The sequence below is a fragment of the Acanthochromis polyacanthus genome, chromosome 10, assembly GCF_021347895.1.
Source record: "Acanthochromis polyacanthus isolate Apoly-LR-REF ecotype Palm Island chromosome 10, KAUST_Apoly_ChrSc, whole genome shotgun sequence".
Taxonomy (NCBI): Eukaryota; Metazoa; Chordata; class Actinopteri; family Pomacentridae; genus Acanthochromis; species Acanthochromis polyacanthus.
In genome coordinates, this window is record NC_067122.1 from 18,610,656 (window position 1) to 18,623,388 (window position 12,733).

At 41.9% G+C, this 12,733-nt stretch overlaps 1 protein-coding gene across 1 annotated transcript; it reads right to left on the bottom strand.

Annotated features, from left to right (window-relative positions):
• Positions 1-6,415, bottom strand: rtn4rl2b (reticulon 4 receptor-like 2b). The gene is made up of 4 exons (XM_022189570.2): positions 6,238-6,415; positions 4,545-4,771; positions 4,183-4,416; positions 1-2,746 (listed from the first exon to the last, which is right to left on the bottom strand). Exons 1-4 carry the CDS (start codon positions 6,284-6,286, stop codon positions 1,874-1,876), a joined length of 1,383 nt encoding a protein of 460 aa, XP_022045262.1. The 5' UTR covers positions 6,287-6,415; the 3' UTR covers positions 1-1,873.
• Positions 6,416-12,733: the final 6,318 nt, after the last annotated feature.

Here is a 12,733-nt window from a genome sequence, read left to right on the forward strand (position 1 = left end):
TTTTGTTTGATTATTTCTTTATTTTTATAGCAAATAAAGCGAAACACTTTCTGAACAAGTTTTTCCATTGAGAAAAAGAAAACAAAAACAGAATCCAACAACGTCACAGTATCTTTCAGAAACTCACAGTCATGATTCAGGTTCAGAGTCAACAGATGGGTCTGAGAGGGAGCGTATGGCTGCCATGAATAATGCAGACTAAAATTAGATTGGATTGGCATTGTGTTGAAGAGATGGTTGAGTAAACACCCATACCATTACAAACACATACTGGAGATAGAGGTGCAGCTTCAATACGGGTGAGAAGTTCCAGTGTGTAAATGTCATTATCTGTGGGACCTTAAAATATAGATACACAATAACATATAGATATGCATCAGTGAGATCACATTCTTGGATTCCAGAACAGATAAATAAAACTGGTGCAAACTTGTCATGAACTTGCAAAACTCTACAGATGTGAATCTTTGAGACCTGTAAGTTCAGCTGTGCACCAAAGACTTTTCATCCTGCTTAGAAAAAAAAAAGGACACACATTGTTTTTCAGATACATTCACACTCCCTAACACATGGAGACCAACAGCAGGTCTAAGTGTAATGAAACAGGAACTTCCTAGACAACAACCTGAGGTGTCAAACAACACACAGGGAAATGTACCACTCAACTCTTCTGTTACTTTATACCCTGTTCTGTGTCAGTTTGCACTTCCACACTAACAGCCTCTTAAACTGTGCCAGCTACACACACATACATCTACTAAGAGATTATAGAACTGGTCTCTTCTGGGCTTTGGTCTTTTAGTCTACAACAGGTAACTTTCACTCACACAGCGAAAACTAAAACACACACAAAAAAATCTGAATCTGGAGCAGTCTTCAATTATTTGTTTGGTAGTGAACATCTATTTCTCTGCTTCTGTTGAAGGGTATCTCTGATATGTTTTTTGATTCTCTTTTCGGTGTGGAACAAATTTTTTTCGATTGTCTGAGAGGGGAAGAGACGAGAATGGGGGGGAAAACATGAAGGGCAAAAAGGAGTTTCCACATACAATTTGTTTGCCTTCCATTGACAATCTAAGTATCTCCTCTATCACCACAAACATTTTTAACAAAGTGTACTAAAAGAAAGTACAAATCCAGCTAGTCTAAAAATACAGTGCAGTGGGTGTATGTACAGTGATGTATGTACAGGTGCTGATGGTAATCATTTGCTGGCATCTCTTGGATCACACAAGATTTTGAATCTGAAGGGGAGAGAATTGTCACTCCTTGCTGCAGATCTAATCATTATCCTTTTGCGCCTTTAGGTGAACATCTAAAAGTATTTTTCTCTTCCCACATCTCTCTTTGTCTGTGTTAATCCTCATCTTTCTCCTACTTCAGGCAGTGTCAAATAACCCTCCATAGATCACCAGCTTTATTCATGATGATGAATAAATTATAGCAGGACCATGTCAGTGGTGATTGGATGGTGAGCACGAGTTGGTATAGAAAATAGCTGTAGCCGAGTTACAACGCCTGCGTTGTTCACAGCTGTGATACTGAAAAAATCACCTGGAAACCCCACCGGCTAACATGGTAGGTTTCTGCCTTCACACTGCCACTATCAGTGTCAGTTTCCATGATGTGATCCCTGCTTTTTTAGAAGCCTGTACCACCCAGCAGACATTTCAGCATTAAAATGTTGTCCTGCTCTACATCAGCTTAACTGACCAACAGCTCCCTCCTGCCTCACCTGTCTTCTGCATCAGTATAGCACCTCCTGCTTGTCGAGGAGGCAACTGAAAGGAATTAAGGTCCAGGTTGTTGTTGTAGGTGGAAAGAGCAGGGGGAGAAATTAGAGGAAAAATAGGGGAGGTGGAGAGAAAGAAGTTCAACTAAAAAGAAAGTGGAGGGAGACCGTGACTATGGAGAAGGAAAGGAGGTGGAGCAGGGAAGGGGTGATGGTAATGGAGGAGGATGAGGGGAAGGCTGGGTTGTCATAGTTTGGAGGACACTCCAGCTCAAAGCACCGGATCGAGGAGTCTTCATTGCCATAGTTGGCCCAATACTCTTCTGGGTCGAGCTTGGGCAGTGCTGCCTCATCTGCTGACAATTCGTACTTAGCGGGGATGGTTTCAACGGGGGCTTTGGGGATGTACTGAGGCTTGACGGGAGGGAAGGGGAAGGCCTTCACTGTCTCTGAGCTTTTCTGGTATGAGGCTTTGGAGGAAGATGCAGGCTTATGCTTGGAGAACCACCAGCGGGTTTTAGTGCTAAAGGTGGTTGTGGTGGTTCCAGCCAGGGATCCAGGGTCAGGCAGAGGGCAAAGAGCGAAGTCCAGTTCCCGGAGGAATCTGAGGTCCTGGCCACGGCGCTGGGATGGGGAGGAGCACATGAGCTCAGAAGAGGAGATGCGAGCTTTGCGGAACCATTCCCAGAGGGGAAGGGCCTCACAGCCGCAGGACCAGGGGTTACCATTCAGGCGGAGAAACTGGATGCCCTGGGCATCTTTCATGGCCTGGCCTGGCAGCTCAGCTAGGGAGTTGTTGAACAGATAAAGGATGGTCAGGCGGCCAAGGTCACGAAAGGCCCGTCGGTTGACCTGCCTGATGCGGTTGTCATGGAGAAGGAGGCGGTCCAAGTTGACCAGGCCTCTGAACACATTCTCAGAGAGGGCACGGATACGGTTTCCATGCAGGAAGAGATGTGTGAGGTTGACCAGATCTGAAAACAGGTCATCCTGCAGGAAATGCAGTTGATTTTCCTGCAGCAAAGTCACAATACAGGAAGATTTAATGTGGTGAAACAACATGTGAGCAACATTAGTTTACAAGAAAAAGATTGCATGATATGACATGGTATACAATCTGATGAATCTCAAGTGAGCTATAAATCTAAACTTGATTGTAAACTCTTAACTGCATGTGTGACACATAAATCTTTTTTTAGGAATCACAAAAGTTTAAGTCAATAATTACTATTACTACTGATGAGAAAACAAGCAGTTTCTCTCTTCCTCTGAAATGTCCATATATGTACACTTGGGGAGCTTCCTACTGGGAAGTAGACTTGGGGTCATCAGAGGCAACATGCATTGTTTGGTGCTTCTTTGAATGTGGGATGTGTTTTCTATTATTCTTTCGAAAGGCATCTTGGCAAGAACTTATTGTTTGATTGGAACAGAGTTTGAATCACTGTCAGCTGCCAAAAGCTGAGAGTGCCCAAAACAACTGTGGCAAGAAGAAATGCACGTGATATCGCCGAAAGCTAATTTTCGCCATGTACAGAAATGAGCTACTGCCTGAAAAGTAGGAAACCAAATATAAGTTATAACATGTGTAGATAATGTGTGTCAAATATATAATTATATAGTATTTCTATACTTTCTGTAATGTTGCATTTGAAGTCATTTCTAAATGTGTGTCCTCTAAATATAATTTATTAGCTTTGTTTTAATTCTGACCAGGTTTAACTGCAGTAGGAGTTGTGTGTCTGTATGTCCTATAGGTGAAATTTTGCATGTCTGTTCATCAGTATTTAGTCATTTGGCTGTAGGTCTGTTTAAATAGTTAGTCTTGTCATGACTTCTTGGTCTCCTTTTATATTTTACATTATATTGCAACTTGTTCCTGGAGTTTTGCTAGCTTTTGTCGCATCTGGAAAGAGACCGCTTGCAGCTAGAAAGGCTACTGAGAAGAAACATGTGGGCACAGGCTCTCTTTAATGTTTTATACACTCACTTCTATGTGCATGGAGGATTTGGCAACTACTCACGATGCCGACACGGATCAATCTGTGCAGTTAGTTCACAGTTAAGAGCAGTCTCTTGAGTTTTTTTTCGCAATATGATGGTAACATAAATTTCAAGTTTGTTTATTCACTGCTGAATAGTGGTAACTGTTTTTTGCAGAAGCGCATTTTGTGTGTTGCTTTGGTTCTAAATCTTCCGTGTGCTGTGAGTGCTACTCACTGACCCTGCTTCTTACTAATCCTTCAACATGTGCAGTATGAAAGCATCAGTGTGGGTGTGCAGCCTTCATGTGGGCAACTGTAACGTGACGGATGTGTCCATAAATCAGCTCTGCCAAAAAAGTGTGTGCTGCTGCAAACATTGTGTGTTCATACCTAAGCATAACTATCCAACATCTATCTATGGATGCAGCAAGTATTGTTAGGCGTGTGTGTGGATGTTGCCTTTACCTGCAGGTAGAGAAACTGCAGGCTGTACAGCTTGTGGAAGAGGTCATGGGGGAGAGTAGCCAGCTTGCAGCGATGCATGTGCAGGCTCTGCAGCTTCTCCAAGCCCCTGAAGGCACCACCTTCCAGGCGCCGCAGCGAGGGGTTGTCACCCAGATCAAGCTCTTCCAGCACCCTAAGGTTACTGAAGGCTCCAGCCTCAATCCATGTAATGTTGTTGCCATATAGCCAAAGCACCTGCAGAGAAATTCAAGAGCACAGCAATGCAGAAAAGTGATGAGATTAGATGGGAGAAATAAACAAACATAATGAATCTCCAATTTCATTACGAACGGAGGCAAAAGCACAAACATTGCCATTCTCACCTGTGTCTCGAAGCCAAAAGAATCTGCGCGAAGCTCTGTGATGCGGTTGTTCTGCAGGAAAACACGTTGTGAGTCATAGGGCACACCGGCCGGGACTATGGTGAGGTTCTGGGACTGGCAGCTGACCGTCATGGGCGTAGGGTAACACACACACAGCTTTGGGCATGGAGCCACCCCGCCAGGCTTCATCACCACCAGCCACAGAATCAGCCAGAAGGATAGTCCACCTGGAGAAAGGGAAGGAAATACAAAGATGACTGTTATTTTCCAGAGAAGAAAAATACCTAATTTTAAGGATCAGCAACAACTTGTCATTGTTGCAGTAAACTGTCCTTGTTTGAAAAACAAGCACATTCTGTGTGTGAAAGATGAAGAAAGAGAGGTGGATTTCAGCTTCAGAGATTAGCTCTTTTTCTGTCTGTCAAACCTGTTGCTGTTGTCAGTGATTCTTTTTAACACTGCTGTGCCCTCACCCATGACTTGTTGATGACTCCCAGAACGTTGAGCTTCATGTATAGACCAGATTACATTACAAAAACCATTCACCCATCCATATCCAGCAGATCACTTTACACTGGTATCGGTGGCGGATGTGACGTGGTTACATGATTCGGTGTTTTAGCAATTTAGAGAAGAAAATCAACTCAAATCACCATTATATACATTCAGAGACACAAATGTGAGTCACATGTGGCTCACTGCATTACATTAACCTGGTTTTCTAGTTCTTAGGCTATTCGCACCAAAATGAATGTTTCCGCTAAGAGGTTTACCACGCAGAGGGCACGCGTAAAACCAGTAACCAGACCTGGATCGGTTTCTGTTCTTATCAATAATTTCGCAGCTTCTTGGCACAGCTCGGATATCGTTGCACAAAAGTGGCCACCGCGGGAAAAGTACATGCATTAAATAGTCATGAAGTTCCTATTCATCTTATGTGCGCAAGATTTTCCAGCGTCTCACCCCTTGACCTCCTAACAAGTTGGGCTATTAGTTGCTCCGGACGCCAGAGAACAGCCAGAACTGAGACTTGTGAGTTAAAAAGGACATCTTTCTTGAGTCTTATTTGCCCACAAAGACCGTGTGAGATAAAGAATAAAGTTAAGAAACGTGTGCGTAAAAGGCATTCTTACGTCTCTTCGTGCGTAACAGTGAGATGCAGAGACTGGATAGGTTTTTCTAAAATTTTGCAACAGATCCAAAGTATCTAAGCTAGTTTTGATCTTGTTTTGTCAATAACTGTTCATATAGGTTATTATAATTCAGATTTGAATTATGTCTAATCGAGAACTTTTAGTGTAAATCTTTGCGCAAATATATCCAAAAAGTGCGTATGTCTAACATTCTTCTAAACTCCTGACATGCAGAACTGCTATGCATAATTTGAATGTAAATGGATGTTGAACAGTGCATACAACTCGATTAGCAATTTCAAATATAACAAAACTGTGCTTAAAACCGTAATGAAGTTGTTACATTCAGCTCCTTTACACACAATCACACACATAAAACTGCTGTTACCCATAAAAACATGAAAATGTTTCTCAAATTTCAAAAGTAGATTGTCCGAAACTGATTTGCTTAAATCTTAGGTGACAGTACAAGTAGACAAGCAAACTGAAACCCCATAAATGCATGCGTAAAACCAAAATTCTGCATTCAAACTGCAGGTGCAAAATGATGGGATACTTACTCTTAAAGTTGTGGGCGCTGGAGCCCCTCACGGACCGACGAGTCTCCATCTCGAACCAAAGCCGAAAGCGAGTTAGCCTGCGCGGCGTGGAAGTGCCTGCTTGCTGCTATCTCTGCTGAGGTTCAGCTCTGGTGACCGAGTCGCTGCTGCTTCAAGCAGTGACGTTCTGGAGTCCCGGGAAGCTGTTTATACCCGCGCCCGGTCTTCGCCCACGACCGTGGGCAGCGGAGGATCCTCTCTACGTCAGCCCGGGAGGAGGAGTGAGAGCCACCGGAGGAAGAGACAAGAAAGGAAGCGGCAGGTCGGGTTTTGTCATTGTCTTCAAGGTGGTTACGCACCACTGTCTGTCAAAAAGATGATTACTTCTAAATTCTCGGGTATGCTGTGCTAATTAAAAGCACCAAGAGGCACAGTCTATTACAATTTTGTAAATGTTTAACATTTTATGAACATGAGGAAAGCATATCATATTTTGCCATTCTTTTAAGACCTTGCAGTATCTCATCTATTAATCATTTAAGACAAATTACTGTGTGGGAGGGATACTGTTGATGAAACATGGAGGTGGGATGGAGGTTTCTGGTGACAACAAACTATCGGAAAGGTTTTTTTTTTTTTTTTGCATGACTACTGCCTTTGAAAAGGGTTTGTGTTAGTGTGGTTCCACCATGGCACATGTGCTCACATGGGGGATGGAGGAGGACAGGAGGTGGGAAAGCTCATTTGGCATTAAAATTGAAATACCATTCTTCTTTTTTAGTGTAGGCCAGTTTGGAAAGAAGCCGAGAGTCGCCTACAATTCAGAACAGCAGATGAACATGAAAGAGAAAGCCAGTGGTGGAGCAAAATGATCTAACACAGCATATGGACTGGTTGCACTTGTGTGAAGAGGAGAGGTGATATACTACTGATATACAACACATCAAGTTACATTTCTCACCAAACAAATTCTCCCTGTAGTGCCATGTGTTAAACCAATACAATCCAACATGATGTGTTTGATACTCTAATGGACAGAAGAGGCCTTTTTTATTGTCGTAGAAGTGAATGAAGATAGGGTCAAACACCAGTGACGCTGACAGTACTACTGAAGGACACGACTGTCTATCAGTCTCAATAAATCACAGCTACGAGCTAACTGAGCTATAGTGCAAATAATGATTTGTTGGAGAATGTGTGGTGCAGTGTGCAGGCGAGAAGTGGGATGGAATGGGACATGGAGGACTTGTGCATGTGAAATAATTGGTGTCAGGGCAGGGGTGGGCTGGGTTTACTCACTAATGAGTCCTCTGTTCATGTCACGGGTCAAGACCAGGTCCACAATGATGCACATCATCTGTTCCCCTGGGGACACACACTCACCCAAAACCTGCTCCGTGGAAGGTCATCTGTAACTCCAAGCTGTGAGTGCCTGCTTACAGAAGTTGCGTGTTTGGAATCACGCTTGGATGCAAACAGCTCATTAGTAAACCCTGCGGGGTCTGCGATACTGATAAGGTTGTGTGTGTGTGTGTTCACATGTAATGCATTCACAATATTTTGGCAGCAGGGCAATAGAGGGCGGTAGCCTGCACACCAACAAATCTCCATCTTCAGTGTGTGTGTGTCTTTACTTCAGTAAAGAAATTGGTGACTTTCATCAGCACGCACATCAGTAAAAAGGGGACGCTGTTGCCTTTGGGGACCAAGACCACAGTCCCCAATTTGATATCATTTTAACTGTATTTCTAAAGGATTTTGGTCTTAGAATCCCTATTGCTGCTAACAGTGACATTTTACAAACCTTGTGTGTGTGATTTAGTACTAATCAAGTATCAGACTGACACTTTGGATGCATTCATCCTGTTTTCAATAATGTCTTTGTACTGGTGCTCACACTCAAACCTGTTTGTCATGCCACAATTGTGACCCATTTACTCAACATAAAACATATAACTTTATGTAACAACATGCACACATATGTATCACCACTCCCAGATCCCCTCCCATACATCCTCGCACTTGCCTGCTGTGTCAAAATGACTCACGGGGACACTGGCATTCGAACTGTTGTAAACACAGCATGTTCATCTGTCCTAATCCTAAAAAAAAAAAACGTGTTGCTGAGTCCTTCCACAACACCCACTCACATACATGAACATACACTCACATACAGTGTTGATGACCTTGTGTGTGTGTGTGTGTGTGTGTGTGTGTCACTACAAGACACAGAGTTGAAAATCAGGCAGAAAAACCTCCACAAGTTGATGCAGAATCTCTCTCAAAACAGTGTTCTTAATAGACTCATTTTGTTCTAAACTTCACTCTCTCAAAGTTTCTCAGTTTTTCTTTATACTTTCATGTATTGCTCAAGTTTGGGGGGGGGGGGGGGGTACAGCACACATGCTATCCAAGGTTATCCAAGACTCTTTAAAATCCAGCAGTCGTCATACATCCAAGCCATTAAATGCAGTGAGAAGTTGAAAGAAACGCATGAATCAGACAAGTTGTGGGTGTCATCTGAGACAGTAAAGGTCCGACTGGACTTTGTTACCAAGACAGTGAATCATCTGATATTTAGTTAGTGTCAGAAGAGAACATGGAAAGTTCAGGTTTGCAACCATTCTAAATATATATGCCTGACTTTTTAGTTCATTAAATGATTAAAGATTATTGGTCAGTGAAGGTTAAAATCACATGTCTGAACTTGTATTTTATGTAATTTTAAAAAACGTGCAGAGTTAAAGTGAGAAAAGCGTACACTGTAGATGTGCAACAGATGTGAAAATAAGATTTTAAAAAAAGGCACGCTATGTGACTTAAAGTAATTGTGAGTAAATATGATTGCTAAACGTTTGTCTTATAGGCCAAAATGACTTCTTCGTCTCTGGGGGTTTTTCAATCTGTACGACATACATTGCCTCGAGTATGAGACAACACTAGGCCATATTACTTTAAAAAAAATCCCATTGTTCAGCTAAAACAAGGTAAAACAACTCTTATTATTACCAGGCTGCTTTACTGGCCTCCACTCTTCCATAAAGTCTTTTCAAAAGACTTTTTTTATCTGTCTTAAAGCATTTGCTTCCATTCAATGACAAGAGGATTAGTAAGGTGCACACAGATGCTGGTTGATGATGTTCGACTTGCAGTTATTGTCCCCAAGCTGCTAGACTGGGTTGAGAGCAAACTCTGTGGCTTTCAAACATGTTGTTCACCACACTGTATGAGTCGTTTATTCGTGGAGCTATCGTTATGCATGTAAAATTTGTTATTCTAGACATTTTGACTTCTCATAGTAGGAAAAGCACAATATTGTTGATGACACATGACAGTGGGGCAGTGAGACAGCATGAAAAACACCAGGAACCTGAAACTACTAGCAGCTAAATGGAATTCAGCCAATATTATATCAGAAAGCCTGTAGTCTAAAGCATAATTAGAAACATTAAGATTAATAACTGGGAATAAGTATTTGTGGAAAAAATTCAGGTTCTTAAAGTTCTAGTATTTCAGCATTATTATTATTATTACTCCGCCAAGGAACGGCGGAATTATGTGACAATCAGCTGACGTTTGCCTGTCTGTTTTTCTGTCCATTTGTTTATCTGTCTGTTCGCAACATTACTCAAAATGGGCTAATGGATTTGGATGAACTTTTCAGGAAAGGTCAGAAATGACACAAGGACCAACTGATTAGATTTTGGCAGTGATGCAGCTTTTAGTCTGAATCCATGGAATTGTTAAAGATTTCTGTATCGTTGTGAGATAGTGGCATGGCATTACTGTAACTATGACAACAAGTGAACACTACATCTGTTATGGTGAACCCAAAGTGAAAGCACACAGACTGTAGGCAGAGACAGGTCAGGATTAAACGGGTTTATTACAATAATAACAACTAAACAGAACTGCGGGGGGCACGTGATCAAACTAGGACTGAACTCACTAAGGAAGGGAAAGAGGGGAAGGCAAGCTTCCGGGGATCGGCAGTCGGAGAGGCACACATTAGTGTCTACGGCAATCGATGGAGAGCGATGGCGGCAGCCAGAGGGGAGATCCACGGATCCGGCAAGCAACCGGGTCGAGCAGAGCAGTCATGGGATCCAGGTCTTCCTGGGAAGGCGGGTCCAGGTTCCTGGCAAGTGGCTGGGTCAGAAACCAACCGGGCGTCCATGTCTTTTATCTGGAGGACTGTAGCAGTGTGGTTGGTAAGACTGCAGGCAGAACAGAACAGACATGAGAATAGCATTCCAAAGTACCAAAATTTGGCTGTGGTAGTTGAGCTTAGGATCTGGCACTTATTGGAGTGCAGAACCTAGTTTTATTGCAGAGCTGATGATGTGTCAGGTGTGCTGATCTACAGCTGATTGGAGTTCCTGGTGATCTGATTGCTTAGTGGTTGCAGCTGTGGGAGATCGGCACAGACAGGAGGATGAGCAGAGTGGTGACGGGAGAGAGCCCACTGAAAATGGGGGCCAGGCAGGGGCCCTGACAACGTCTCCTACTTGCTGACGATAACATGATTTTGATCCTACTACAAATCGACTGCTGTGGACTTATCAGGACTTATCTGATCTGAAATGATACAAGGAACATTTGATTAAATTGTGGAGGTGTGCCAGAGTCCCATCAATTCCCGCCGTCCGCTACATATTTAGGTCACACGATTCAGTATCTGTATATAATGTACACATGCACAACACATGTCTGTGCTCAGCGCGAGGTCATTTTGTTTGTGGGTACATCTATATTAAATGGACACATTCTATAGTGCCGTGATTACTGCCACAAATTTTTTCAAGATTTCAGTCGTCGGAAATGATACGACGGAGCAGCCTTGGCGGAGCATTTTGCTTTCTGAGTGCTTTTCTTGTTGCTGACATTGTCAAGTGTAGTTTGTAGCATTTCATTAAACTTCATGTTTCATCTGTATAACTGTGATCTGAAATGTAACTATAGGTCTGTAACACAGGTTGCAGAGCACAATATTTTCCGGTTAAATATATTCGAGGGAGTTTACAATTTGGATACTCAAGTAAAGTTCATTTAGTTTTAAATACAAATAAAACTAAATGCATGCTTTTCAACAGAAATCTACCACTGGCTGAATGTCCACTTAAAATTTCCTCTTGGATGGCTCTAAGATTGAGTTTGTGAAAAGCTGTAAATATCTTGGTATCTAACAGCAAGCTCTCATTTGAACGCATGTAATGGTACTGCTCACAAAGACCAAATCTCGTATTGGTATTCTTTACCGTAACATATCTTCCTTTTACATATTCTTGCAAAACAGCTTCCGGTTAAAATGACGGCATTTCCAATTGTGGATTATGGTGATGTAGCCTACAGGTCTACCTCAAAAACTCTCCTTCACAAACAGGATATTATTTACCACGCTGTTATCCGATTCGTGACTGGAGCTCCATTTAACACTCACCACTGCTGCCTGTATTCTCTGTTGAACTGGCCTTCACTCTGGCAGACAAACTCACTGGTTTCTGTTCATTTACAAAACTCTTATTGGGTGAAACTCCGTCCTATCTGTATGCTCATCTCAATATTCACCACACAAATCACAGTCTATCGTTCTAGTAGCTTCATTCTCACACCTAAAACCCATATCTCCTTTGGTCCCTCCTCTTTTCAGTTTTCTGCTGCAGACCTTAAAGCTTCGCTCATTCATTCCCCTCTCCTCATTTAGAAATTCAGTTCAACCAATAGTACAAGACCATTGTACTTGCTTCTTGACATTTACCTGTAAAGTGCCACCATTTATAATTGTACTGTCTATTTTTTGTTGTTTTTGGAGTTTTTTTGTTTTTCTTTATGTCCTCACTGTCTTGTATCTAGCTTCCATGCTGCCTCTTGGCCAAGTTGTAAATGAGAACTGATTCTCAACTGACCTGGTTCAATAAAATTCTGGTAATTTTTCTATTTCTTGTAGCTCATACTTATCTTCTTCTTGTACTTGATCTTGTAATTAATTCTTTTATTTTTGTTGTCTTCCTTTTGTACTTTGTCTTCATGCAGTTCTTCCTCTTCTGCTTATAATTCTTCTGTAGTTTCAACTAGATATTCTTCTTCTAGCTCTTCTGCCTTTTGTCATTGTTCTTATTATTGTAGTTCTTTTTTCTTTTTCTTGTACTTCTTACAATTCTTGTTCTTCTACCATTTCACCTTCTACTTCTTCATCTTCTTCTGTTACTTCTTACAGTTCTTCGTCTTTTACTTTATCTTCTACTTCTTGCTCTTCTTTTACTTCTTTCCGTTTTTGTTCTCCTCACTTTCTTCTCTGTCCAGTTATTGTTCTTTTGTAGTTCTTGTTATTGTAGTTGTTCTGGATTATTACAGTTTTGTTCTTGTGTTGCATCAGTCAATATAAGTGGCACAATTTTCTTGGCACAGTTTGAGTCGGCCTGTTAAATCTGTGTGTCATTAAGACGTCCTCGGTCTCTGAAACAGATTCAGCCTGATTAAAAACATATATTTCCAACACATTAACAGACTGGCTTAT

Bases quoted from the DNA above. Each gene is read 5' to 3' on its own strand.
- rtn4rl2b (XM_022189570.2), bottom strand. From the start codon at position 6,286: ATGGAGACTCGTCGGTCCGTGAGGGGCTCCAGCGCCCACAACTTTAAG. The intron at 4,417-4,544 runs GTGAGAATGGCA...ATTTCTCTGCAG, and splicing joins CTTTTGGCTTCGAGACACAG to GTGCTTTGGCTATATGGCAA. The intron at 2,747-4,182 runs GTAAAGGCAACA...ACTTTGCTGCAG, and splicing joins TGCAGTTTCTCTACCTGCAG to GAAAATCAACTGCATTTCCT.